General features: G+C 49.3%; 5 protein-coding genes across 5 annotated transcripts; 2 read left to right on the plus strand and 3 right to left on the minus strand.

The window, feature by feature from the left end:
- Window positions 1–34: 34 nt before the first annotated feature.
- On the minus strand, window positions 35–717 carry DFJ58DRAFT_803667 (DUF1748-domain-containing protein). The gene is made up of 2 exons (XM_041390974.1): window positions 535–717; window positions 35–455 (listed from the first exon to the last, which is right to left on the minus strand). Exons 1-2 carry the CDS (start codon window positions 621–623, stop codon window positions 317–319), a joined length of 228 nt encoding a protein of 75 aa, XP_041240510.1. The 5' UTR covers window positions 624–717; the 3' UTR covers window positions 35–316.
- A 144-nt stretch (window positions 718–861) lies between these two features.
- DFJ58DRAFT_803669 (heterokaryon incompatibility protein-domain-containing protein) lies at window positions 862–3,891 on the minus strand. The gene is made up of 4 exons (XM_041390975.1): window positions 3,613–3,891; window positions 3,416–3,550; window positions 3,135–3,352; window positions 862–3,085 (listed from the first exon to the last, which is right to left on the minus strand). The coding sequence occupies exons 2-4, from the start codon at window positions 3,426–3,428 to the stop codon at window positions 959–961; spliced, it is 2,358 nt and encodes a 785-aa protein (XP_041240511.1). The 5' UTR covers window positions 3,429–3,550; window positions 3,613–3,891; the 3' UTR covers window positions 862–958.
- DFJ58DRAFT_803674 (citrate synthase-like protein) lies at window positions 3,877–5,824 on the minus strand. Its single transcript, XM_041390976.1, has 7 exons — window positions 5,733–5,824; window positions 5,573–5,683; window positions 5,397–5,517; window positions 4,998–5,349; window positions 4,775–4,948; window positions 4,181–4,725; window positions 3,877–4,124 (listed from the first exon to the last, which is right to left on the minus strand). The coding sequence occupies exons 1-7, from the start codon at window positions 5,763–5,765 to the stop codon at window positions 4,060–4,062; spliced, it is 1,401 nt and encodes a 466-aa protein (XP_041240512.1). The 5' UTR covers window positions 5,766–5,824; the 3' UTR covers window positions 3,877–4,059.
- A 44-nt stretch (window positions 5,825–5,868) lies between these two features.
- DFJ58DRAFT_803679 (putative methyltransferase) lies at window positions 5,869–6,937 on the plus strand. Its single transcript, XM_041390977.1, has 4 exons — window positions 5,869–5,990; window positions 6,038–6,239; window positions 6,285–6,676; window positions 6,699–6,937. Exons 1-4 carry the CDS (start codon window positions 5,910–5,912, stop codon window positions 6,780–6,782), a joined length of 759 nt encoding a protein of 252 aa, XP_041240513.1. The 5' UTR covers window positions 5,869–5,909; the 3' UTR covers window positions 6,783–6,937.
- Window positions 6,938–16,200: 9,263 nt separating this feature from the next.
- Window positions 16,201–17,427, plus strand: DFJ58DRAFT_853406 (putative methyltransferase-domain-containing protein; the record flags this gene model as incomplete). The annotated part of the gene is made up of 5 exons (XM_041393850.1): window positions 16,201–16,562; window positions 16,750–16,818; window positions 16,859–17,123; window positions 17,164–17,204; window positions 17,354–17,427. The coding sequence occupies exons 1-5, from the start codon at window positions 16,436–16,438 to the stop codon at window positions 17,425–17,427; spliced, it is 576 nt and encodes a 191-aa protein (XP_041240514.1). The 5' UTR covers window positions 16,201–16,435.
- Window positions 17,428–26,541: the final 9,114 nt, after the last annotated feature.

Genomic DNA, 26,541 nt, shown 5'->3' on the forward strand with positions numbered 1-26,541 from the left:
GGAGTGCTGCATGCAGCCTCCGTCAACTCGGGACCAGAAACGTCCGCCACGAAATCCACTCCATGTTCCCGGACATTTGAAAGGGATTACGACATACTAATATCTTAAAATTCATGGGCACTATCTCGAAGTCCTTCGGTACATGTGTTTGGATGCTCCGTGAGTAGCACTGACATTATTTCTCACTCTGACCAACGAGACGCTGACGTCCGTTGACCATTTGATTCTGCTGAGACATGAGAGGTTCATCTCTAGTATGTGTATGACTGTCAGACCTTCATGTCCACCTTCTCACTCGTACCCAAGACATCATCTACTATCTCCTCGAGTCCTTCCTGAAATAATCACTATTAACAGACGTAGCTGCGGCCATGTCGAATATGGTTTCGCCGACGCCGAGGAAACGGTCAGCAAATGAGCGCATGGTTGGGTCTGATATTAGAGTGGTGTCAACGCTGAAGAGTGCACGAGCCGGCGAAACCGATGACATTCGCATTAATGTCGGATGTGGGACATGAGGCTTGAGAGACTCACGCGAATCCACTCGACCGCCGGATGCCAGCGACGACAGTTGAAACTAGCACTGCGTCTACAGCATAATGCACGATTCTGCCTAGTGCCATGTAGTAGTAATAATTGTGTCAAGTAGGAAATGTGCTAGCTTGGGTAATGGTGGTTAGCGATTAAGAATGGTGTGCGGGTGAGGCTATCACAAAAGGGAACTCTTCGGTATAACGTCACGGTGGCCGCCCTAGTCTCCCCTAGTCAGACCAAAAGAGGAAAACGAAAACAGTCATTCCTTCTATATTAGTGCCGCCCAGATGTTGATCCGGGGCCAACAAGTTTATCCTTTCAAATATTCGGGAGTCCTACGCTCATCGAATTCACTTGTATGGACGCATAACTTGGTGCAGCACAACTACAAGCATAAATAACAGAGGTACACTATTACTAGCCATCACCGGAGAAACACTACCCTCTTCTCCGGCCTTGATGCAATCCAGGCGGCTTCATGAATGACGCCCAACCCGACACGTTCCATCAAGCCCTCATCCTGACTAACCGCCATCACATGCAACGAGCATCCATCGTAACCCCTAAGAGTCTCTTCGTCGTATACGCTGCGCGAACTGGTACGGGAAAGGACGATAAAGTCGAGAGAAGATGGCAGAGCAAGTTCCAATGGCAGGACGGCAGTGCCAACCCAAACAGGAGGAAAAGAAGCGGCTGAGAGAATATTGAAGAGACCGTGAGCATATCCACTTGGTTCTTCGCCACCTCGCCGTGTAATTCCAAAGTGGCTGCAAGTCGTGCGAAAAACGAGGGTGCCTGGTTCTAGCGGTCGATGAATGTCTAGTGTCAGCTCCGTTGGGTCTAAGATCCCTTGCGGAGCAGAATATGCATGCTTCACTTCCCTTGCCCTCAAAACGACCCAGGAAACATGGTGGACATCAAGCCGCATTGTGTTGCCGCCGTGGTTCACGATGTACCAAGGTTCAACAAGTGTTTCCTCCACCGATGGCTCACTACTCAAATCGCCCATCTGAGTCCTCAGATACACATCCGCCCCCCTGTAGAGAACACCGCCACGCCACGCAGCCCATGCCCAAGAAGGCCAAGGCGAGCTGCCTCCGACAGGGAGTAAACGACGAGTGCGAGGTGTTTGTGGATTATGTTGCCAGAGAAGCGTGAGATGTATGTTTGGCAACATCATTCCATATCGAAAGACTCTGTCGGGGTCACCAAGCTCAAATGCCATCGCTAAAGCATTCGTCACTCCAGTGAAAGCATCAACGATATCTGATTCCACGGTGAGATGGCGTCGTGTATACCTATCAACGGCTCCCGTGTAACTCGGAACTGCGTAAGAATATGGGAAATACTCTCCAAATGACCGGAGGAAGCTGTGGGAGAGTGGGAGACACTTGCTTTCGGCGACGATGTCTTCGCAGAAAATGTCGCATTTGCACTCAAAGTAGACTTGCGGCCCGGTGAAGTATATTCTTCTGCAGGAGAGCGCGCTCTCTTGGTAGGTCCAACAACGCGTACTCCACGTGGATTGAGCGAGAGCTTCCCTAAGTCTTGGAGGAGCCACGTAGAGATGCAGTCCTTGAACGACCTCGATGTGCTGTTGCAATGTTCTAGTCCGTGGACGGCATCCTGGGAGAGGGTCTTGAGCCGTCGTACCGCCAGCAGCGACTATCGTGAGATGAGACAGGCCGTAGACCAAATCCATAGCGTGTAGCTGAATGGACTTGTCAAGCAAATCATCTTGAATAATGCATAGAGCGTCGATCCATAAATAACGTTCGCCGAGCTGTCGAACGAATAGGATCGAATCTGTGATGGTTTCGGGAAGGGTCGACATGTTCAATCCGCCAGGTATGGAGCGCTCCGCTATATTATCTTTCGTCGTCCAGTAACCTGCGCCGATACTTCCCCATACATAACTGAGCGTGAGATAACGACAGCCAGAAGGCGCAGGAACCACGGCCATCGATGCTACGTCCACCACTCTCACAAACCCCGGCAGCTTCCTGTCCATTTTCCAAACGTTGCCACATTTATCTCCATGGTTCTCCTGGCACAGGCTAATCCACTTCTGCACCAGACCAATATCCACGGTGTTCTTCACCCTGCGGCCATGAAGGTCGGCTGGTCTCCCAAATTTGAAAGCATCTTCTTGCAAGAGGTGGATGATGAGCGGACTTTCTTCCCCTAAAGCTAGATGTCTCTTCCAAAGGCCCCCTGGATCCTTCGTCCTGACAATGTGGAGGCGGTAACAACGAAATGTCGGCTGATAAAAGGGCTCCCGAAGACAGCCACAATTTTTCGAGTACATCCCAAATTCAATCTCCGAGAGATCGACGTGAGGAAATTCGTCCAATTTCCATGTTCGACGTACATGAAAGGATATGAGGCGGCAGAAATTGCATTGGTAGGATTTCTCTAAGATGGAGGAGAGTAACCCAAGCGGAATCTCTTCCTTTAGTGGGGTACCGTCGAGGAAGATCTGGTGAAAATCTAGATTTGCACAGATGGAACATAGTGAGGTGTTGTTGTCTGACGGGGCGATGTGATATCTCTGTTCACCCTCTTCAATCACGTTGTGCTGGGTAAGTGGGCATGCTCACCTGGAGATCAGTTGGTGGTTGATCTGGATTTAGGAGAGGGGCGAATTCAGAGGTCCTATCGGATGCAATGTTTGTTTTGAGTTTGCATATGCGGATGACCGATAGCCAAAAAACCCAAACTACGAGAGCGGCTCCTCCGATAATTCCAATAAGGGCCAAACCATGATTTGAGACCTGACGGAGAGTCTTGGGTTGTGCTTTAAGCCCCTCGTGGTTACCTGATGATGACTTGAATACGTGATAAAAATGACAAAAAAACATCGTAGAGGCATGATACTCACCTGAAGGAATCATAATGTTAAGTTGCAGCGAGGTTCACTGGGAGGACTTTGGTTTGACTCCAGGTAGGTAAGAGATGCGCGACGGCAGATCACGACATGACAGGCTGTGTTTCGTAGTGGCAGTGGGAAATCTACCTTTATGTACATCACTGGCGTAGATAAGTTCGTCCAAAGATGAAGTGATACACCTAGCGCACCTCCGCCTTGATCACAAATGGAGCGGTGGATGATGATATTCTTGTAATACAGAAGCCGTTCGAAACTAGCGGAAACGTCTTTCTCCCTATGCAGTGCTCGAACGCGGTCAGATCAGGGCTGCATATCATGAATGTTGATTGACTTTTGCTGCTGTAATGGTGGAAAATACAGGATGAAGTGGTCAGACGTCAGAACCCGGAATATTATAAAGGATGTTGACGCTACCCGGTTACCGCCCTGCCTGAGGATCAGTGCCTAATGCAAAGAGTGAGGCCTCATGTATGATGATGGCTGGCTCAGTTCTCACGGTAGGAACAGGCAAAGTATACGTCTAAGCTCATCACCAATACATTCCCTAGAACAATAGCTTTCATGGATTTAAGGTAGTCTAAGTCATGTAGCCATAAAGATATGCGAAATACAACGACAGCCAAAACGAGGATCTATCAAGGCCTGTCCTTGAACATTTTCTGGATAGCCTCACTCGAGTACGATTTCGGACGTTCCAAAGCTAGCATAGCATACATTCAGTTTCCCATCAATGCAAATTAGATGAATCGGACTTACGAGCACCAAGCGCACGATCCCAGATCAACTGAGCAGCCACCCCGAATGCACGGGAAACACCAAACAGCACGGTATAGAACTGCATCTGATCCAGTCCATAATGCGTCAACAGCACACCGGAATGGGCGTCCACATTCGGCCACGGGTTCTTGGCTTTACCCGCCTCCAACAAAATACCAGGGACAATATCGTAAATCTGACCCACGAGTTTGAAGAGGGGGTCATTAGGGAGATTCTTGAGTGCGAATTCACGCTGGGCGGTGTAGCGGGGGTCCGTCTTGCGGAGGACGGCATGTCCGTACCCGGGGACGACTTGGCCGCCTTTGAGTGTGGACCAAACGTAGGATTTGACGGCGTCGTCTGTAGCGTTTTCGCCGATTTGGGATTGCATCTTGCGCAGCCACAGGAGGACTTCTTGGTTGGCAAGGCCATGAAGGGGGCCGGCGAGACCGTTTAGGGAGGCGCCGAATGCGAGGAAGGGGTCGGAGAGGGCTGAGCCGACGAGTTTGCCTGTGTGGGCAGAGACGTTACCACCTTCGTGGTCGCTTGAGTGGTGTAAGTATGCTTTGTGTGGTATAGATGAAAAAGACGTACGTGTGGATGGTAATGTAGAGACGGAGGAGCTCGACAAAGGCCTCATTGTCACCAAAGCCAAGGAGGGTTGCGAGGTTGGCAGAGTAGTCCTTGCTGTTATCAATGGCAGGTAGCTTTCCGTCACTGAACATGTTGCGGTATATGCGACCTGCAATGTTGGGGAGCTTGGCAATGCTAAGGGAGATATGAGCATTAGTTAGCTGAATAGATGATGAATACTGACAGATCCATGGAGTCCTCAAATGTGTAACCCCAGTATTCCTTCTTGGAGACACCGTCTTGGTATGCCTTGGCAAAGGCAGAGTCATGGTTGAGCGCGGTGACTGCCATGGAGAACTGGCTCATGGGGTGAAGGGTGGGAGGGCAGCGATCAATGATCTCCTTTACGAAATCGGGAATCTCAGCACGAGCAGCCCAGTCGCGGCTAAGCTCTGCGACTTGTTCCTTGGATGGAATTTCGCCGGTGAGGAGAAGCCAGAAGATACCTTCTGGGAGAGGTTCCGAGCCACCCGGCGCTGCGGGTAGAAGGCTCTTGCACTCGTCGATGGACTTTCCACGGAAACGGATACCATCCTCTGGAAAGGCGTGAGATGGGAAGAATGAGAAGGAAAAGATGACGGACCTGGGTCGAGTACGGAGCCATCCCAGATGAGTGCTGGGAGACCACGCATGCCGCCATAGAGCTGGTCGACTGTTACAGGACCGAATGCCTTTTTCCCATGCTCTGCGCGAATTGCTTTTACCTGAGGAAGGAAAAGGAAAAGAAGCTGATGACCAAAAATGAGATATCACGCGCACCTTTTCTATTTCTGTGGGGATGAGCTCAGCAAGACGTTCTTTTAAAGTGACCTGTCTTGAAGCTGTTGAAGAGAATCGAATTGAGGAGCGTGCAAGCAGTGGAGAGCGGGACTAGGAATAAGAGTTAGTAGGAAGTTGACAGAGGTGAAGTTGTACATACGACATTAAAGACGTTACGGAGAGCAGCGACCATGGTGAAGACTCTGAAGAGGGAGGGATGGAGAGAAATTGAAAGCCGAGGTTGAAATTGAAATTTAAGACGCAGAATATCGGAAAACATCGGACCACGGGAAAAATGGGTCGACGCGGGTGAGAACCGAACCGTGACCGAGACAGCATGCCGAAGCGAAAGAGAACGACGACTACGACTACGGCGGCGGCGGCGACGACGAGCAACGCTCCTTCACTACTCCCACAGGTCAGTTCACTCAGACCGACTAAATAAAACACTGAGTCTTTGAATAGAAAAAACACTATAGACAACGAGCTCATGCAAATCCATTCTCTGATCATTCACTCGTATATCCATCATCACCCGATTCAATAGATTGGTCGTCTCACTATCCAGCCTTTGTAAACCAGAGACCATCGTTTGCAGACATTGGATGTGGTTTTGGTGGTCTTTTGATTACACTCGCACCTCAATTCCCTGATACTCTCATCATCGGTCAGTCAATCTATTATTGTCTTAATCCCTTTCTTATATCCGCAGGTCTTGAAATTCGTGTTCAAGTAACACAGTATGTTTATGATCGTATCACCGCACTTCGAGCGACCACAGACAATTATCAAAATGTATCAGTCATCCGCGCAAACGCAATGAAATTCCTCCCAAACTTCTTTCAGAAAGCTTCCCTCACTGCCCTCTTCTTCCTATTCCCCGATCCACACTTCAAAACACGCAAACACAAGGCACGCATCATATCACCCACCCTTCTTGCAGAATATGCATATGTCCTCGCACCAGGTGGAATCGTCTACACCATCACAGATGTCGAGGATCTTGCACAGTGGATGCGTACTCATCTAGACGCTCATCCTCTCTTTCAGTTTGTCGAGGAGCAAGAACTGAGGAAAGAGGGAAAGGGTCCCATCTTGGATGCAGTTTATGGTTCTACGGAAGAAGGGAAAAAAGGTAGAACGCAATGCTGGTGAGAAATGGCTCGCATGCTTCAGACGCATCGAGGTCAAGAGAATCAATGTAATCTAGTCAGTGTAATAAGAAGTGTACAGTTGTTGCGTAAGACCTTTGAAAGAGGCTCCTAAGCCTAAGCGCTCAATGACGAAGTCTCCCCGCGGCCTTGTATTAGAACAACCGTGCCATGCTAAACCATCCATGTCAGAGTAACGTAACTAGCACTGACATTCAAGTCTGGTATCAGAGGCATAAGTACCCACGGTGCCGTTTGAGCTCTACGTGAGCCTGCGAACGTTTTGCTCAAACAAGTGCTTACTAAGCGAGCGAACGCGTATCGTAAGACGCCGTTTTGCCACAGTGGCAGCCACACGCGTCTTTCATCTCGTTTTCATCTTGCGTTAGCTCGCCTAGATCTCTTACCCGCCCATCACTTCCCTTAGGTGTCTTAGCAGTGTTTTTGGGTTGTGTTGTGTTTCAGAAAACTTCCCAAATACCTCTGCTTCACACTCGAGGGTTTCTGGCTGTGTCTTTTCCCCAGGTCGATTCTTTTCGCGCCCTTTTTCTCGCGCGCATTCGATCTCGTCTTTCGCTTGCTTCAGACGAATATCTCTCTTTCCGCGCCTTTGCTTGTGCGCATTTGATCTCGTCTTTCGCTTGCTCTAGACGGATTCCTCACTCATCTTCTCGTCGACCCGGCGGATATCTTTGTCTGCACTGCCCGGCAAAAGCCGAAACTGACCACAGCCAAAACCCCACCCCCAACTGAAGAAATTCGTGTCGATGTAACTCGCATTTAGCTTTATTAAATGCATCGTTCTTAATACTTTATTTTAGCCTGTCATATCACTGGTCGAGTCTGCGAAATTTTGACGCACGTCACAACAGCAGCTTCAGTTTGCGATTTCGCAGACTCTACCTTAGCCGTAGCACAACAAGCAATAGTAAGCGACAGCTTTAGCATTCAAATCACGACTATTATATTTAAAAAGGTTATACCCAATTGGAACCAGTTAAAGCAAGATTATCGAGGCGAATTTCTCGCACCAGTGCTGGGAAAGTATGCGATTGTGTTTATGAAGACAGCTTCTGAGAGGTTGCGATGCTCAAAACACGATAGCCGGACGTATCGGTCTCGTCCACAGCATTTTGGACTTCCTGTGCAGGACGGGCCTACACAGGAAGTCAAAAATGCTGTGGACAAGACCGCATCAGATTTTGGACCCGTCGAAAGACCATCGTTGAATGACCCCACAGTGTTTGGCATAGTCTCAGTCGAACCGCATCGAGCGAGGCACTTTGCCAAAAAAACAAACCAACAAACTCAAAGAATTAATCCATAATGAGCAATTGATGAAGAGGCAGTACCTGATAATTGATACACACAGTGACAGTGGTACGGAACCAGAGCGGGATATGTGCCTACATGAGTTGGGTTATAAATGGTCAGAAATCCAACAGAATCCAACTCACGATACATAGGATCTACTAATAGTGCGACTACGCCGGTGAGGTCCACAGAGCACCCCCCCTCGTCAACTTCAAACATTATTGACCGTCCATCCCGTTGGCGCATATAGCTTTCTCCTTACCTTGTTCGTCGTCTCTCTTGCTTCTCTTGCTTCTTGAAACTATACAGTGATTCACCTTTGACGCTCAGCCACCTTACATAACCACTCTGTATCATATTAGTAGCCGCGCGTAGTCGTTTGTTTTACCTCAGAGTTTGTTCCACTCGCTGAGGTATATGTTACTCCTACTGTCTTGTACCTATTTGTACTCATGTCACCTAGTTCACTCGTGCTCTAGGTACTACTCAATATTATAGCGTTTGTTCCACTCGCTGAGTTCACTTGTGCTCTAGCCTATCACATCCTCCTGTCTAGCGACTCGGACATGTCGGGATTGCTCGATGTAGCAAAAAAAGTGTATCTTACTGTAAGAAGGCGCGCGACGCCGGCGCAGCCGGCAAAGACAACACAACTGGCGCAGACACAGACGATGCAAATGCACACGAAGAAATTGTGGGCAGTCACATTCTTCAAAGACGGTCGACGGATCGTCACTGCTTCAGAGGATAAAATCCTGCGAATCTGGGACGTGGAGAAACGAGCATTGGTGGGAGGGCCATTCGAGGGACACAGTGATTATGTGGATTCAGTCGCCGTATCGCCAGACGACAGGCGAATTGCGAGTGCTGGAGGAGATAAAGCCATCATCATCTGGGACGTCAACAGCAAGCAGATGGTATTCCAACGGCTGTGGGGGCATACAAAACGTGTCCGGTCGGTATGCTTCTCTCCCGGTGGAAAGAGACTTGCAAGCGGGTCATCTAATTAGACGGTGATTATGTGGGATGCGGAGACTGGTGCTGTTCTCTCAAGACTCCAGAGTGGGGGTTCGGTGTGGAGTGTTGCCTTCAGCCCAGATGGGCTAAAATTGGTATCTGGCGGAGGTTTTGGTACCGTTCGTGTTTGGAGCACCGATAACGCCGAGCTTCTTCTCAGGATTGACGCTCGCCAAAATGCTGTTCGAAGTGTTGTGTGGTCGCCCGACGGCCAGCAATTTATCTCTGCATCAGATGACGACACAACAATCAAGTTTTGGGACTCTTCGAATGGGACCCAGATCAGTCAACCATGCACCGGTCATACTGACAAAATCTACTCCCTGGCCATATCTTCTGATCCCTCCTTCATTGCAACTGCCTCGCAAGATAAAACTGTGCGCCTGTGGAACACAAAGTCACACCAGCAGATAGGGCAGCCACTCAAACACACCGCACAGGTTTACTGTCTCGCAATTTCTCCCAATGGAGAACTGCTCGTGAGTGGAGATTATGATGGAAATGTGCAGTTCTGGTCTATCGAGAGCACACTATCCACAGCATTCGGGACGGATTCCTCATTTGATTCCTACTTTGCACACCGCAGTAAGGTGAAGTTGGGACAAAACCTCTATGTGGAGGCCCTTTCGGACGCGAACAAGGTGCAGGCGATATCCGTCATTTATGTAACATTTATGGATGACGTTCGTAGGTCATTGAACTCTACCCTTCGTCTTACCTTGGATACGAATTAAAGTATTCCGCGCTTCGTGGAGCACAACGCTATGATGACGCATCCGAGGCTTTTACAATCATGCTCTCCAAGTTGGACAATGAATCCGACCCACAGATACGACGTAAGCCCAAAACAACTCAAACGTCGACTTGAAGATGACCTGCATTTTTGCAGAGCTACGCCAGCAATACGTCAGTCCATCTGAAGTAGAAGATGCTATTCGACGAGCCATTCACGCCCAACTGGAAAACGCCCTCCTTCGTCTAATCAATACCTCTACTGGACGTTTATGCAATCGAGATGCACAGATCAACGCATTCATTGAGAGCACAGAGTTCAAGAAGCTTTTGTCTCCATCAGTAATGCATGGGGCCGTCCAAACGGGACACATCAAAGAAACGGTTTCGAAGTACTTCAGTTGGGTCATGTTGTCCCATAGGTGGGAAAGGAAGAAGCCGCTACAGCACGGCGCGGTGAAGTTGGGTCAAAACCTCTATGATGAGGCCCTTTCGGACGCGAACAAGGTGCGGACGAAATCCATCGTTGTTTGAACATTTGTGATGATGTTCGTAGGTCATTGAGTTCATCCCTTCTTCTTATCTCGGGTACGAACTGAAGTATGAAGCTCTTCATGGAGCACATCACTATAATGATGCATTTGAGGCGTTCGAAATAATGCTCTCTAAGTTGGACAATGCTCCTGAAGCACGGATGCAAAGTAAGCCCAAAATCACTCACGCCGCCAACGTAATTATCATGAATTCGTTCTCCAGAGCTACGTCAGAAATATATCAGTGCATCTGAAGCACTGGAAACCGCTGTTCGACGGGCCATTCACGCTCGACTGGAAAACGTCCCCCTTCGTCTAATCAACATCTCTACTGCACGTTTATGCAATCGAGACGCACAAATCAACGCATTCATTGAAAGCACAGAATACAAGGAGCTTTTTGCTCCATCAGTAATGCATGGGCCCCTCCAAACGGAGCTCATCAAAGAAGCGGTGGCGAAATACTTCAGCTGGGTCATGTTGTCCCACAGGTGGGAAAGGACGGAGCCGCTACTGTACGACATTCAGGGCAGGGAGATATACGACTTGGATCCGATAGGAACCTTCGTGAAGTTGCAGAAGTTCTGCAAAGTCGCTCGCGACGCGGGGTATCGCTGGGCGTGGAGCGATACGTGCTGCATCGACCAGAACAACAACGTGGAGCTCCAGCAATCAGTCAATTCCATGTTCATCTGGTATCACTACTCAGCGCTCACTATCGTCTACTTATCAGATGTTCCTCCTTCGTCAGAGTCTGGTGCGCTCGCAAACAGCATGTGGAATACGCGAGGATGGACCGTTCAGGAGTTCCTCGCTCCTAGAATTGTTCTCTTCTACCAAGCAGATTGGAACCTATATCTCGACAACCGCTCACGCAACCACAAGGAGTCTGTCAGTATAATGAAGGAGTTAGAGCGTTCAACTGGCATAAATGCGCAGGCGCTCGTCGACTTCCATCCAGGGACAAGAGATGCCCGAGAGAAACTGCGATGGGCGTCAACTCGTGTCACTACGTTGCAGGAAGATATAGCGTATTCACTGTTTGGGATCTTCGGCGTTCACCTTCCCGTAATATACGGAGAAAACCGACAGAACGCGCTCGGACGTCTCTTACAGGAGATCATAGCGCATTCGGGGGACATCACAGCCCTTGATTGGGTGGGACAATCGTCCGACTTCAACAGTTGTCTCCCAGCTGAGATTTCTTCATACAAGACTCCGTCATCTACGCTGCCATCTTTATCCGAAGACGAGATGCAGAATTCGGTCTCCACGCTGCGAAACAATGTGGCTGTGGAGTCAGCCTCGAAACTGTATGACACTCTTGAGAACCTCAACGTTCCTCGTTTTGCAAACGCCAGACTGCAATTGCCTTGCATCGCATTTCCTCTTACAGAAGTCAGGCGGAGTCCTGATGGAGACAAATATTTCACATATGAAGTCAAAGCAGTCGGGCTACAAGACTTGCTGGTCACAACGGAAGATAAGCTGGTTCAATTCTCACCTGCAAGGCGTACTCGGCAGACGTTCCTGCTCATCTGTCCGTGGAATCGGTATGATCTCGAGTTGGTCGACTTTACAGACGAGTCGCAGAGCGCGGACGATTGGGCTGATGAGCCTGGAGATGATGAGCTGGTCGCCAGAGGGTTGAGGTTGCTCGTTCGCCTTGCTCGTCCATTTGGGGCCCTTTTGCTAGCGCAACAGCGTGGTGGGGAGTATAAGAGAATCGCTTCGGATAACAATATCATCGCACAAGTCAGGGACACGGCATCTGTTGATAACTTGATGGACATCAGGACGCTGGAGATATTGTAGCTGCGAAGAACGGGTCATTTTCATTTCATACATTGACAACATATCTAGATGAACAGTAGCCGTAGAATTTTGCATCGTATTTGTCTTGATATCGTATCATATATACAAACAAGCTAATCCGAAAATCAGGCGTCCTAGGGCAGAGGAGAAAGCTCCGGTACAAGCGCTCTCTAGAACTGCGTTGTTTGCCCATCTAGACGCGCTCTCTCTCTTTCAGTTTGTTGACTAAGAAGTAGGGGAAGAAGGGAAGGGTGCCATGTTGGATGCAGTATATGGTTGAAAGGAATAGATGTTTAACGCCGCATGGGTCGAGCAACGCGGACGAGAACCGAACCGTGACCAAGCGAAAGAGAACGACAGGGATGACGACAACGCACTTTCACTACTCCCACACTACTAGTAAGTATCAGAGGCATACCCACGGACAGCTTTAGATTCAGATCGCGACTGTTATAGAAAAAGTCATACCTAATTGAAACCAGTGAAAGAAAGATCATTGAGGTGAATTTCCCGCACCAGTGCTGAAAAAGCATGTGATTTTTTTATGAAGACAACTTTTGAGATGTTGCGATGCTCAAAACACGATAGCCGGACACATCGCTCTCGTCCACAGCATTTTTGACTGCTTGTGTAGTTCCGGATGTCCATCGTGGGGTGTGCACGGAATGAACTCATGATATTGATTGCGTCTGGCAGGAGTGGTCTACCTGAGGGACGAAGGGGTACCACTTGATAGAAACCAAGATTTCGGGGTACATCACAGGTGTATTCTTCCATTATAGTTCTTTGGGAACAATATAAGGGATTTGCTGTGAACGAACTCAATTTACCTATAATGGGCAGGTGATGAAGAAGGATGATTGATACAGTGGCAGTGGCATCGTGGTAAGTACGGAATACGGAACCAGAGCGGATAAGCACCTACACGAGTTGGGTTATAAATGGGGAGAAATCGAACTCACGACACATAGGATCGACGACTACGCCGGGTAAGGTCCACAGAGTACGCTCCTCGTCAACTTCAAACGTTACTGACCGTCTATCTCCCTATTTAGCGATATGTCAGGATTGCGCGATGTAGCAAAAAAAGCATATCTTACTATGAGGAGGGCGCGCGACGCTGGCGCCGACAACCCAGCCTGCGCCAATACAAACGAAGCGAGTGCACACGAAGAAAGTGTCGGCAGTCGCGTTCTTCAAAGACGGTCAACGGATCGTCACTGCTTCAGAGGATAAAACCCTCCGATCTGGGACCTGGAGAAAGAGTATTGGTGGGAGGACCATTCGAGGGACACAGTGGCTGTGTGATTTCAGTCGCCATATCGCCAGACGACAGACGAATTGCGAGTGGTGGGAGAGATAGAGCCATGATCATCTGGGATGTCGATAGCAAGCAGATGGTATTCAACCACTGGTGAAACATACCACAAGGGGTTGAGTCGGTGTGTTTCTCTCCCAATGGAAAAGACTCGCAAGCGGGTCATCGAGTGGAGAAGTTGTGATATGGGATGCGGAGACTGGCGCTGTCCTCTCAACACTCAAGGCTTGGAGTGCGGTGGATTGTGTCGCCTTCAGCCCGGATGGGCGAAAATTAGCTTCCGGAACGTGGCGCTTACATTCGGGTTTGGCGCACCGACAACGCCGAGCTTCTGTTGGACATCAAGGCTCACCAACATTCCATTCAAAGCGTTGTGTGGTCGCCTGATGGCCAGAAACTTGTCTCTGCATCAGGAGACAAAACAATCAAGTTCTGGGACTCGTCGAATGGAAGCCAGATTGGTCAACCTTGCACCGGTCACACTTCCTACATTCGCTCACTTGCCATTTCTTCTGATGGCTTCTTCATTGCAACCGCCTCCGACGATAAGACTGTGCGACTGTGGAACCCCATGTCACAACAGCAGATAGGACAGCCGCTTAAACACACCAAACGTGTTTGTTGCGTCGCTATTTCTCCCAACAGAGAACTGCTTGCGATTGGGGACAATGATGGAAATGTTCAGCTCTGGTCCATCAAGAACACACTTTCCGCAGCATTCGGGATGGGTTCCTCATACTTTGCGCGTCGCAGTAAGGTGAATTTTGGCCTAAAGCTATATGCGGAGGCCCTTTCGGACGCGGAAAAGGTACAGACGATAATCATTATCACTTTCACACATGATGATGTTCGCAGGTCATTGAGCTCAACCCTTCGTCTTATCTCGGGTACGAACTAATGCATGCAGCGCTTCGTGGAGCACATCGCCATGATTCATTCGAGGCCTTCACAATCATGCTCTCCAAGTTGGACAATACATCCGACCCACGGATACGACGTAAAGCCCCAAAGAAACTCGAGCGTCGACCTGAAGATGAATGACTTGCTAATTTTTTTTGCAGAGCTACATCAGCAATACGTCGGTTTATCTGAGGTAGAAGATGCTATTCGACGAGCCATTCACCCCAAACTGGAAAACGCCCCTCTTCGTCTAATCAACACCTCTACTGGGCGTTTGTGCAATAGAGATGCGCAGATCAACGCATTCATGGAGAGTACAGAGTACGAAGAGCTTTTGTATTCATCGGATGTGCATGGGCCCCTCCAAACGGAGCTCATCCAAGAAGCGGTCGCGAAGTACTTCGGTTGGGTCATGTTGTCCCATAGGTGGGAAAGGAAGGAGCCGCTGTTGTATGACATTCAGGGCAGAGACATATACGACTTGGATCCGGTCGGAACCGTGGTGAAGTTGCAGAAGTTCTGCAAAGTCGCACGCGCCGCGGGGCATCGTTGGGTGTGGAGTGACACATGCTGCATCGACCAGAACAACAATGTCGAGCTCGGAGAATCAGTCAATTCCATGTTCATCTGGTATCACTACTCAGCGCTCACCATCGTCTACCTATCCGATGTTCTTCGTTTTTCAGAATCTGGCGCGCTCGCCAACAGCATTTGGAACACACGGGGATGGACCGTTCAGGAGTTCCTCGCTCCTAGAATTATTCTTTTTCTACCGAGCAGATTGGACCCTATATCTGGACGACCCGCTCACGCAACCACAAGGAGTCTGCCAGTATCGTGAGGGAGATGGAGCATTCAACTGGCATGAATGCACAGGCGCTCATCGACTTCCGTCCAGGATGAGAGATGCGCGAGAGAAACTACGATGGGCGTCAAACCGTTACACCACGAGGGAGGAAGACATTGCCTACTCTTTGTTTGGTATCTTTGATATCAACCTTCCTGTTATCTACGGGGAAAAAAAGACAAAAGGCGCTCGGACGACTCTTGCAGGAGATCATAGCGCATTCGGGGGACATCACAGCCCTTGATTGGGTGGGACAATCGTCCAACTTCAATAGTTGTTTGCCAGCCGACATCTCCTCATACAAGGCTCTGCCACGCACTCTACCACCTCTATCCGAACATGACATGCAGATATCAGTCTCCACATTGCGAAACAATATTGTGGCTGTAGAGTCGGCTTCCAAATGTATACCACTCTCAAGAACCTCGGTATTCCTCGTTTCTCAAACGCCAGACTGCAATTGCCCTGCATCGTATTTCCTCTCACAGAAGTCGGGCGGAGGCCTGGTCAAGACGGGGCCAGATGTTTCACTTATGACGTGAAGGCGGACGGGCTACATGACCTACTGATCACAACGGAAGACAAACTAGTCGAATTCTCGCCTGAAAGGCGTACTCAACAGACATTCTTGCTCGTCCGTCCATGGAATCGGCATGATCTTGGGCTTGATTAACTTTGCAGACCAGACGCAGAGCTTGGAAGGTTGGCCCAAGCCTGGGTCTCCGTCAGATGATATGCTCGGCGGCCATCCCGCATACGACGAGCCGGCTACGCGAGAGTTGAGGTTGATCGTTCGCCTCGCACAGCCTTTCCGCGCACTTTTGCTAGCGCAGCAGTGGGGTGAGGAGTATAAGAGAATCGCTTCGGATATCAATATCATCGCACAAGCCAGGGACATGGCTTCTGTTGATGACATGATGGATGTCAGGATGCTGGAGATATTGTAGGTACGAAGAACGGGACGTTTTCATTTCACACCTTGACCAGACCTCCACACGAACAGTATCCCTAGAGATTTGCATTGCATCGCTCTCGACATCGTATCATACATTGTCTCATACAAACAAGCTAATTCGAAATCAGACGCCTAGGAAAGGAGAAAACTCCGGTGCAAGCGCTTTCTAGAAATGCGCTGTTTGCCCGTCCAGACGCTCGCTCTCTCTTTCAGTTTGTTCAGTAAGGAAAGAGGGGAAGGGTCCCATCTTGGATGCAGTATGATATGGTTGAAAGGAATAAATGCTGAACGCATCATGGGGTCGACGCGGCCCGAGCAACGCGGGCGAGAACCGAATCGTGACCAAAGTGAAAGAGAGCGACAGGGATGACGATTCAGACCACGCACCCTTACTACGGAGTCCCACAGGTCAGTTCATTCGGATCGAATATAAAAATACATAAACCAACTTTGAATAGAAAAACCATTATAGACTACGAACTCACGCGAATTCATTCTCTAATCATTCACTATTCACTCATCAGAGTCGCCCGATTCAATTGATTGGTCAGTGTCTCACTTTGTAAACCTGGTAGAGACCATCATGCGTTTGCAGATATTGGGTGTGGATTCGGTGGTCATTTAATCACACTCGCACCTCAATTCCATGATACTCTCATCATCGGTTGGTCAATCCTAATCTTAACTTTTTCTTATATCCGCAGGTCTCGAAATTCATGTACAGTATGTCCAAGATTGTATCACCGCACTCCGAGCAACCAACGATGGACAATTGTCAAAATATAATCCGATAAAATTCCTCCCAAACTTCTTTCAAAAAGCTTCTCTCACCGCCCTCTTCTTCCTATTCCCCGACCCACACTTCAAAACACGCGAACACAAGGCATGCATCACATCACCCACCCTTCTTACAGAATACGCATATGTCCTCGCTCCAGGTGGAATCGTCCGTTGGCGCGTGCACAGCACGTGAGCAATGCGACCACGAACGAGACACGGCTTGTTGGAGTTGTCAGAAGGAATATAACTCAATATTATACGAGGCTGAGGGTGAGTTGCTTCTTCTTGTCCCGCCGTACCTAGTCCACTGACAGTTTATATGTACAGACTGATAGTGTCTAGGTACATATAATGAAGTCCGTTATACGAGGCTGAGGACTGATAGTGTCTCGATCTTAACATCGTCTACACCATCACAGATGTTGAGGATCTTGCACAGTGGATGCGCACTCATCTAGATGCTCATCCTCTCTTTCAATTTGTTGAGGAGTAAGAACTGAAGAAAGAGGGAAAGGGTCCCATCTTGGATGCAGTTTATGGTTCAACGCAAGAAGGAAAAAAGGTAGAATGCGATGCTGGTTAAAAATGGCTCGCATGCTTTAGACACATCAAGGTCAAAAGAATCAATGTAATCTAGTCACCAGTGTAATAAGAAGTGTACAGTTTTTGCGTGAGACTTTTGCAACAGGCTCTAAGCTCGGCGGCCGTGTAGCGGGAATGAAATGACGGTGGACCGTGGCATCCATGTCCAAGCAACGTAACGAATGAGCCCTGCCACCAGCCCCAGCTAAGATCGCGAAAAAAGATCATCAAGCGAGTTCTTTGTATCAGTGCTGGAAAAGTATGCGATTGTGTACAGCTTTCTAATAAATTTGAGGGGATGCCGCGGCCATGCTCGAAGCACGATGCATGATAGCCTGACACATCGCTCTCGTCCACAGCATTTTCAACTGCCGGCGTAGTTCCGAACTTCCAAATGTCCATCATGATCGTGAGATGTACTTGGAAATGAACTCATTATATTGATGCGGCGTCTGGTAGAAGTAGTCTACTGAGGGACGAAGTGGTACTTACCAGTGTACCACTTCATAGGAACTAAGATTTCGGGATATTCGGCAAGCGTAGTATTTCTTCCATTATAATTCTTCATGGAAATTCTAAAGAATTTGCTGTGAACAGAATTTAATATTGATTATGATGGGCGTTTATGGACAGTGATAGAAGCCACAGCAGAATTACAAAATCAATGGTTCGACGTGTAACGAGCACAGTGGTCCTGGCTTCCACAACAGAGGCACTGCGCACTGGAAGGAGTGAATGAGATCCACGGCAGAGCAACGTGGTATGAAGCAAACGATACATAAAGAGCCTACGTATCGTGATTTGAGTTATGGGCAGACATCTAATACTGCTCACGACCTCTCACTGCATGTGAGATCGACGACTTGACCACAGGGTACGCTCCTCGTCAACTTTAAACGCTACTGACAGTCAATCCCCCTGTATCAGGATTACGCGATAAAGGATATCATACTGCGAGAATGCACGCGACGTCGGTACCAACACAAAGGATGCGAGTGCACGCGAAGGCAGTGTCAGCAGTCGCGTTCTTCAAAGACGGTCGACGGGTCGTCACTGCTTCAAAGGATAAAACCCTGCGAATCTGGAACGTAGAGAAAATAGAATTGGTGGGAGGGACATTCGAGGGACACAGTGACTATGTGGATTCGGTCGCTGTATCGCCAGACGATAGGCAAATTGCGAGTGGTGGAGGAGATGGTGTCATCATCATCTGGGACGTCGATAGCAAGCAGAAAGCACTCGTGGTGAAAGCATGAAGATAGGGTGAAATCACTGTGTTTCTCCCCAGATGGCAAGAGACTCGCAAGCGGTTCATTGGATGGAACAGTTATGATATGGGATGCGAAGACTGGCGCTGTCCTCTCAACACTCGTCAAGGGTCGGACCGGTCAACCATCTTCGGTGTTTTGTGTCGCCTTCAGCCCTGGTGGGCTAAAATTAGCAGTCCGGAACACGGCGCTACATTCGAGTTTGGCGCACCGACAGCGCCGACCTTCTGTTTGACATCAACGCTCACGACGATTGGGTTCAAAATATTGTGTGGTCGCCCGACGGCCAGCAACTTATCTCTGCATCACACGATGCAACAATCAAGTTTTGGGACTCCTCGAGTGGGACCCAGATCGGGCAACCTTGTACCAGTCACAATTCCTCCATCGCGTCACTTGCCATCTCTTCCGATGGCTCCTTCATTACCATTGCCTCGCACGACAATACTGTGCAAATGTGGAGCACAAAGTCACACCAGCAGATAGGACAGGTACTCGAACACACCGCATTGGTTAACTTCGTCGCCATTTCTCCCGACGGAGAACTGCTCGCCAGTGGAGACTCTGCTGGGAATCTTCAGCTCTGGTCGATCGAGAATGCAGTTTCCACAGCATTCGGAATGAATTCCTCATACAGTTCCTACTTTGCGTACCGCAGTAAATGTGAAGCTTGGACGAAACCTTTATTCGGAGGCCCTTTCGTATGCTGAAAAGGTGCAGACGATATTATTCACGATATTCATCATTGATTTGACAAATGTAATGATACTCGTAGGTCATTGAGCTCGAGCCTTGGTCTTATCGCGGGTACGAATTGAAGCATGCAGCGCTTTATGGAGCACAGCGCCATGATGGTGCATTCAAAGCCTTCACAATCATGCTCTCCAAGTTGGATGATGCACCCGACCCACAGATACGACGTAAGCCCCAACCAACACAAGCGCGGACTTGACTGACATTTTTCACAGAGCTACGCCAGCAATACGTCAGTCCATCTGAAGTAGAAAATGTTGTTCGACAAGCTATTCACACCCAACTGGACAACGCTCCACTTCGTTTAATAAACACCTCTACTGGACGTTTGTGCAATCGAGATGCGCAGATCAACGCATTCACTGAGAGTACAAAGTACAAAGAGCTGTTGCATTCATTTGACATGCATGCGCCCCTCCAAACAGAGTCCATCAAAGAAGCGGTCGCGAAGTACTTCGGTTGGGTCATGTTGTCCCATAAGTGGGAAAAGAAGGAGCCCGGGCTGCACGACATTCAGGACAAGGTCATATACGACTTGGATCCGGTCGGAAGCGTTGTGAAGTTGCAGAAGTTCTGCAAAGTCGCCCGCGATGCGGGGCATCGTTGGGCGTGGAGCGATACATGCTGCATCGACCAGAATAACAATGCTGAGGTCCAACAATCAGTCAACTCCATGTTCGTCTGGTATCATTACTCAGCGCTCACCATTGTCTACCTATCGGATGTTCCTCCTTCGTCGAAGTCGGGCGCGCTCGCAAACAGCATTTGGAACACGCGAGGATGGACCGTTCAGGAGTTCCTCGCTCCTAGAATTGTTCTCTTCTACCAAGCAGATTGGACCCTATATCTCGACAACCGCTCACGCAACCACAAGGAGTCTGTCGCTATCATGGGGGAGTTGGAGGATTCAACTGGCATAAATGCGCAGGCGCTCGTCAACTTCCGTCCGGGGACAAGAGATTCCCGAGAGAAACTGCGATGGGCGTCAAATCGTGACACTACGAGGGAGGAAGACATCGCCTACTCTTTGTTTGGCATCTTTGATGTCAACCTTCCTGTTATCTACGGAGAGAAAAGGCAAAAGGCGCTCGGACGACTCTTGCAGGAGATCATAGCGCATTCGGGGGACATCACAGCCCTTGATTGGGTGGGACGATCATCCAACTTCAACAGCTGTCTGCCAGCCGACATCTCCTCATACAAGGCTCCGTCATGTACGCCGCCATCTCTATCCAAAGACGAGATGCAGAATTTGGTCTCCATGCTGCGAAACAATGTGGCTGTGGAGTCGGCTTCGAAACTCTATGCCGCTCTTGAGAACCTCAGCGCTCCTCGTTTTTCCAACGCCAGATTGCAATTGCCTTGCATCGCATTTCCTCTCACGGAAGTCAGTCGGTGGCCTGGTGGCACACGGGGACAAATATTTCGTATATGAAGTGAAGGCAGACGGGCTAGAAGACCTGCTGATCACAACGGAACACAAGCTAGTTGAATTCTCGCCTGCAAGACGTACTCGGCAGACATTCTTGCTCGTCCGTCCGTGGAATCGATATGATCTCGGGCTGGTTAACTTTGCAGACGAGACGCAGATCGTAGGAGATTGCTCCGTGCTTCGGTCTCCAGTCAGATCCATACGTTCAGCAGCTATTTTAGACATAACGAGCCGGCTACGCGAGAGTTGAGGTTAATCGTTCGCCTCGGACAGCCTTTTGGCGCACTTCTGCTAGCGCAGCAGTGCGGTGAGGAGTATAAGAGAATCGCTTCGGATAACAATATCATCGCGCAGGTTAGGGACAAGGCTTCTGTTGATGACATGATGGACGTCAGGATGCTGGAGATATTGTAGCTGCGAGGAACGGGATCTTTTTATTTCATACTTTAACAACACCTCCACATTCATGAACAGCATCCCTAGAATTTTGCTTTGTATCACATATCGTCTCGTATAAAAACAAGCTAATCCCCAAATCAGACATCCTAGGGAAGAGGAGAAAGCTCCGGTGTAGGGTATGACACGGGTAAGCTGGCTTACCCGGACACCTACCTGAGCACCACCCGCGGGTGAATATTGAATCAGATTGAATCATGGGTTGGGCAGCACTGGTACGGGTACGAGGACCTGCATAACTTGGGTACTCACGGGTAGGATGCTACACCATCCATGTCAAAGCAATGTAACGAGCTCTGACCACCAGGTCAGATGGGTGGTATTAGAGGGATACTTCCGGACAGCCCCAGCATTCAGATCACGACCTTTATAAAAAAAAAGCTCATACCCAATTGCAAGTGCTGCAGTGCTGGAACCAGTGAAAAAAAAAGATCGTTGAGGGGAGTTCTTCGCACCAGTGCTGGAAAATTATGCGATTGTGCACAGCTGCCAAGCTCGAAGCATGATGCATGACAGCCTGCTCTCGTCCACAGCATTTTCGACTGTCTGTGTGGTTTGGGCCAGATGTCAATCGTGAGGTGTACTTGAAATGAACTCATCATATTGATTGCGTCTGGTACGAGTAGTCTACCCATGATCAAGGGGCGAAGTGGCACACTTGATAGGAACTAAGATTTCGTGATATTCGGCAACCGAGTGTGTAGTGCCCTGTTCCCAATTGGGACTCCCTTGAACGCATCAATTACGTCAGTGGGAAAGACCTCAACGTTGCCAACCACCGCTCGGTAAGCATATTTCCTGGTCATTCTTAAGTCGAAGTTCACCGCCCTCGCGCATACCTACTGTGCGCTGTCCTGCCATGTTCGCGCCACTCCCTTCTCCATAGCACCATAACTCGTCCTTACTGTATCAGCCAGGTCAGGGTGACCAATAAACGCCCATTGCCGAGCTACCCGACCAATACTCGATGTCGATATCCACGACTTCGACTCCCATAGCGCTGCCAGCTGCAGGTAGGGGTAACAGGGGTCCAACGTCGACGCGTCAACCTTGACTAAATAACGTCAGTAACAAACAGTTAATGCTAACAGGCACATATCACGGGTTTACGCGTTACAGACAGCTGAATCTGATGGAAAGAGCGAAGTTAGATCCACGCTGTAGCAACGTAACGTGCAGCAAATAATAATATATAAAAGAACCTGCGGTTGTGGGCAGACATTCAATTCCACTCACGACCTCTTACAACACATAAGCATCGGCGACTTAACCACAGAGTACGCCACTCCTTGTCAACTTCAAACCCTACTGGCCGTCCATCTTCCTGTCTAGCGACATGCCAGAATTGCTCGATGTAGCAAAAAATGCATATCTTACTGTGAGAAAGCGCACAACGCCGCAGACAACCCAGCCGACAAAGACGACTCAGTCGGTGTCAACACAAACAGTGCGAGTGCACACGAAGAAAGTGTCGGCGGTGGCGTTCTTCAAAGACGGCCGACGGATCGTCACTGCTTCGGAGGATACAACCCTGCGAATCTGGGACGCGGAGAAAGGTGCATTGGTGGGAGGGCCATTCGAGGGACACAGTGAAGAAGTGAACTCAGTCGCTGTATCGCCAGACAATATGCGAATTGCGAGTGGTGGAAGAGATAATACTATCATCATCTGGGACGTCGATAGCAAGCGGATGGTATTCAAACCGCAGGTAAAGCATAGAAAGTGGGTTTGGTCGGTCTGTTTCTCCCCAGATGGAAAGAGACTCGCAAGCGGGTCATTTGATGCATCAGTTATTATATGGGATGCAGAGACTGGCGCTGTCCTCTTTAGACTCTCGGGTGAGAGAGAGGTGTTTTGTGTCGCATTCAGCCCAGATGGGCTAAAATTAGCATCTGGCGAATCACATGGTACCGTTCAGGTTTGGAGCACCGACAACGCTGAGCTTCTATTCAAGATCCACGCTCATCGAGCTTTCGCTCGCAGTGTTGTGTGGTCGCCCGATGGCCAACAACTTGTCTCTGCATCAGACGACAAAACAATCAAGATTTGGGACGCGTCGAATAGGACCCGGATCGGTCAACCTTGCACCGGTCACACTTCCTGCGTCCACTCGCTTGCCATTTCTTCTGATGGCTCGTTCATTACTACTGCCTCGAGTGACAACACTGTGCGCCTGTGGGACACAACGTTACACAGGGAGATAGGACAGCCATTCGAACACACCAAACGCGTTTGCTGCGTCGCCATTTCTCCCAACGGAGAACTGCTCGCGATTGGGGACAATGATGGGAATGTTCAGCTTTGGTCCATCAAGAACACACTTTCCGCAGCAGTCGGGATGGGTTCTTCATACTTTGCGCGTCGCAGTAAGGTGAAGTTGGGCCTAAAGCTCTATTTAGATGCCCTGTCGGACGCGGAAAAGGTGCAGATGATATTCGTTATCGATTTGACATATCTGATGATGTTCGCAGGTCATCGAGCTCAACCCTTCGTCTTATCTCGGGTACGAACTAAAGCATGCAGCGCTTCGTGGAGCACATCGTCATGATGATGCATTCGAGGCCTTCACAACCATGCTCTATAAGTTGGACAATGCATCTGACCCACAGATACGACGTAAGCCCCAAAGAACTCGAGCGCCGCCTTAAAGATGACTTACTAATTTTTTACAGAGCTACGCCAGCAATACGTCAGTCAATTCGAAGCAGATGGTGTTATTCGACGAGCCATTCACGCCCAACTGGACAACGCACCACTTCGTCTAACCAACACCTCTACTGGACGTTTGTGCAATCAAGATGAGCAAATCAACGCATTCATGGAGAGTACAGAGTACAAAGAGCTTTTGAATTCATCGGACATGCATGGGCCCCTCCAAACGGAGCTCATCAAAGAAGTGGTTGCGAAGTACTTCAGTTGGGTTCTGTTGTCCCATATGTGGGGAACCAAGGAGCCGGGGCTGCATGACATTCAGGGCACGGGCATTTACGACTTGGATCCGGGCCGTGATGATACAGTCGAGGCCTTCACAATCATGCTCTCCAAGTTGGACAATGCATCCGACCCACAGATGCGACGTAAGCCCCAAACAATTCAAACGTTGACTTGAAGATGACCTACATTTTTTGCAGAGCTACGCCAGCAATACGTCAGTCCATCTGAAGTAGAAGATGCTATTCGACGTGCCATTCGCGCCCAACTGGAAAACGCCCCCCTTCGTCTAATCAATACCTCTACTGGACGTTTGTGCAATCGAGATGCGCAGATCAATACATTCACGGAGAGTACAGAGTACAAAGTGCTTCTGCATTCATCGGTGTTGCATGCGCCCCTCCAAACAGGGCCCATTAAAGACGCGGTCGCGAAGTACTTCGGTTGGGTCATGTTGTCTCATAGGTGGGAAAAGAAGGAGCCCGGGCTGCACGACATTCAGGATAAGGTCATATACGACTTGGATCCGGTCGGTACCATTGTGAAGTTGCAGGAGTTTTGCAAAGTTGCACGCGATACGGGGCATCGCTTGGCGTGGGTCGACACTTGCTGCATCGACCAGAACAACAATGTCGAGCTCCAGGAATCAGTCAACTCTATGTTCATCTGGTATCACTACTCAGCGCTCACCATCATCTACCTATCAGATGTTCCTCCTTCGTCGGAGTCTGGTGCGCTCGCAAATAGCATTTGGAACACGCGAGGATGGACCGTTCAGGAATTTCTCGCTCCTAGAATTGTTCTCTTCTACCGAGCAGATTGGACCCTATATCTGGACGACCGCTCACGCAACCACAAGGAGTCTGTCAGTATCATGAGGGAGATGGAGCGTTCAACTGGCATAAATGCGCGGGCGCTCGTCGACTTTTGTCCAGGAACAAGAGATGCGCGAGAGAAACTGCGATGGGCGTCAAACCGTGACACCACAAGGGAGGAAGACATCGCCTACTCTTTGTTTGGCATCTTTGATGTCAACCTTCCTGTTATCTACGGAGAGAAAAGGCACAAGGCGCTCGGACGACTCTTGCAGGAGATCATAGCGCATTCGGGGGACATCACAGCCCTTGATTGGGTGGGACAATCGTCCAACTTCAATAGCTGTTTGCCAGCCGACATCTCCTCATACAAGGCTCTGCCATGCACACTACCACCTCTATCTGAACACGAGATGCAGATATGGGCCTCCACGCTGCGAAACAATATTGGGGCTGTGGAGTCGGCTTCGAAATTGTATACCCTCCTTGAGAATATCAGCGTTGCTCGTTTCGCAAACGCCAGACTGCAATTGCCTTGCATCGCATTTCCTCTCACAGAAGTCAGGCAGAGGCCTGGTCAAGACGGGGCTAGATGTTTCACATATGAAGTCAAGGCACACGGGCTACGAGACTCGCTAGTCACAACGGAGGACAAGCTAGTTCAATTCTCGCCTGCAAGGCCTACTCAGCAGACATTCCTGCTCGTCCGTCCGTGGAATCGGCATGATCTCGGGCTGGTTAACTTTGCAGATAAGACGCAGAGCGTCGCAGATTGGCCCGAGCCTGGTTCTCCGTCAGATGACACGCTCGGTGGCCATCCTGGATACAATGAGCCAGCTAGTACGCGAGAGTTGAGGTTGATGGTTCGTGTCAGACAGCCATTTGGCGCACTGTTGCTAGCGCGGCAGTGGGGTGGGGAGTACAAGAGAATCGCTTCGGATAACAATATCATCGCGCGAGTCAAGGACGTGGCTTCTGTTGATGACATGACGGACGTCAGGATGCTGGAGATATTGTAGGTACGAAGAACGGGACGTTTGCATTTCACACCTTGATAACACCTCCGCACGAATGTTATCCCTAGAGATTTGCATTGCATCGGTCTCAATATCGTATCATACTATCCCTGCTGAGTCGTCACCCCCACAAGTCGTCACGACCTAAATATCTCACTCAATTCTTACTTCTACACATAATATACAACTTCAATCAATGTTTCTAACATGTACCGTTCATTGCGATGTTGAACGACTGATTTTCATGAGGAAATGGTGAAGTTCTTTGAAAGCAGCCAAAGTCACGCTGGTGGCAGCCGAACGTTGTGGATGCAGTATATGGTTCAACGGAAGAAGGAAAAAGGTCGAACGCAA

The sequence above is a fragment of the Suillus subalutaceus genome (assembly GCF_016647625.1).
Source record: "Suillus subalutaceus strain FC151 chromosome Unknown DFJ58scaffold_105, whole genome shotgun sequence".
Taxonomy (NCBI): Eukaryota; Fungi; Basidiomycota; class Agaricomycetes; order Boletales; family Suillaceae; genus Suillus; species Suillus subalutaceus.